General features: G+C 37.1%; 1 protein-coding gene across 1 annotated transcript in view; it reads right to left on the bottom strand.

Moving 5' to 3' along the window:
* Nucleotides 1-1,283, bottom strand: part of LOC119587377 (dedicator of cytokinesis protein 4-like) — a 46,579-nt gene that overhangs the window by 11,337 nt on the left and 33,959 nt on the right. Inside the window, exons 29-30 of the mRNA XM_037936121.1 lie at nt 1,046-1,240; nt 714-863 (exon numbers count right to left, since the gene is read on the bottom strand). Coding sequence (XP_037792049.1) covers nt 714-863; nt 1,046-1,240 — 345 coding nt within the window. The remainder of the gene's footprint in view (nt 1-713; nt 864-1,045; nt 1,241-1,283) is intronic.

The following is a 1,283-nucleotide window of genomic DNA, read 5'->3' as shown; positions in this document are numbered from 1 at the left end:
TGTGAGAGCCCTGGTCCCAGTGGTTGGGATGATGCCTCAGGAGCCTAGCTATGAACCAATCAACAGCCCATATGTGAAGCAGTATGTGCTAACACACCCTAGCTTTGCCAAACTTTCCTTAAAATCTTGTCCATCATGAATGGGCTAATTCGTTTTACAGAATAATGTTTTACAGTCTGGCCTCATATGGCAAAACACTGAAGGATCTTTGCTGTGATCTCCCTATATAGCTTCATCTTCCAGATTACTTGCTTGTCAAGAAGTTCTACAGGAAGTCTCAAAAGACTTAAGAAATATCAATCCCACAAAACAATGAGTAAAACTCTATGCTATTGGATGCCACTTGGGAAAACAAACTACTAACTGTATTTCTAGTCTATGCAGCAATGTTACTAGCACATAAAAGGAGTAACTTGTTTGGCCCATTGACTGCAAGGCATAATGCACTAGAAAAGAGGTGTCTGAAAGAGCTAGGCTGCAAAAGTGCACATTTTACAGGGTCACTTTCAATATTAGTTACAGACTTTGATGCTTGGCTGGAACATGGCTGACAAGAGAATATGGCTCCCTTGGATACCAATGGATACTGTAAATGTTTAATAAAATGTGTAAAAAAAATAATCATGAAACATATCATAAGGAATAAAAATAATAATATTAAGACACATAAAAAAACATTCTAAAATCAGTAATAAAAACAAAGGCAAATTTACCTGGATATACTGTCCATCAGATGAGCGGATAGTATCATCAGGAGGAGTATTGTGGTGCAGCATTTTAGCCTGAGGAAATTCCGTCTGAATCCTCTGGGTGAAGGCCACAATCTGCTCATACTCTAATCCACGATAAATGAAAACTTTATTCTGAAAAGGAAAAATTAAGAATTGGCTTCAGTCAGACTGCTATCAGTTATATTTTTTTCACATAAAAAAGCATTGAAAATGTGAAACGTTTAACTCCAATAAATATATTTCAAGACTGATGGATACCACAACCAAGTCTTACTCTACAGCTGAATCAGAGACACACTATGAAGAAAACTTACCCTCACAAAAAGAGGAAGACCCAGGCCATAAAATCCAACACGAAAATATTCATTATCATATCTCTTGCCACTAAGTATTTTCTCATAGAATGAAGCTTGACGTTTTAACACCTCACTTAGTCTCTGATAATCAAACAACCTGGTTTTGTACTGTCCTGCTAATTCTTCAAGAAGGGGAATGCCTTGCTCCCAGCACTGAAAGATATAGACAATATAAATATCCAACTGTTCAGGAAGC

This window comes from Penaeus monodon, chromosome 22, assembly GCF_015228065.2.
Source record: "Penaeus monodon isolate SGIC_2016 chromosome 22, NSTDA_Pmon_1, whole genome shotgun sequence".
NCBI classification, from domain to species: domain Eukaryota; kingdom Metazoa; phylum Arthropoda; class Malacostraca; order Decapoda; family Penaeidae; genus Penaeus; species Penaeus monodon.
Note: the sequence above shows the minus strand (reverse complement) of the source record. Positions and strands in the feature narration are given on the sequence as shown.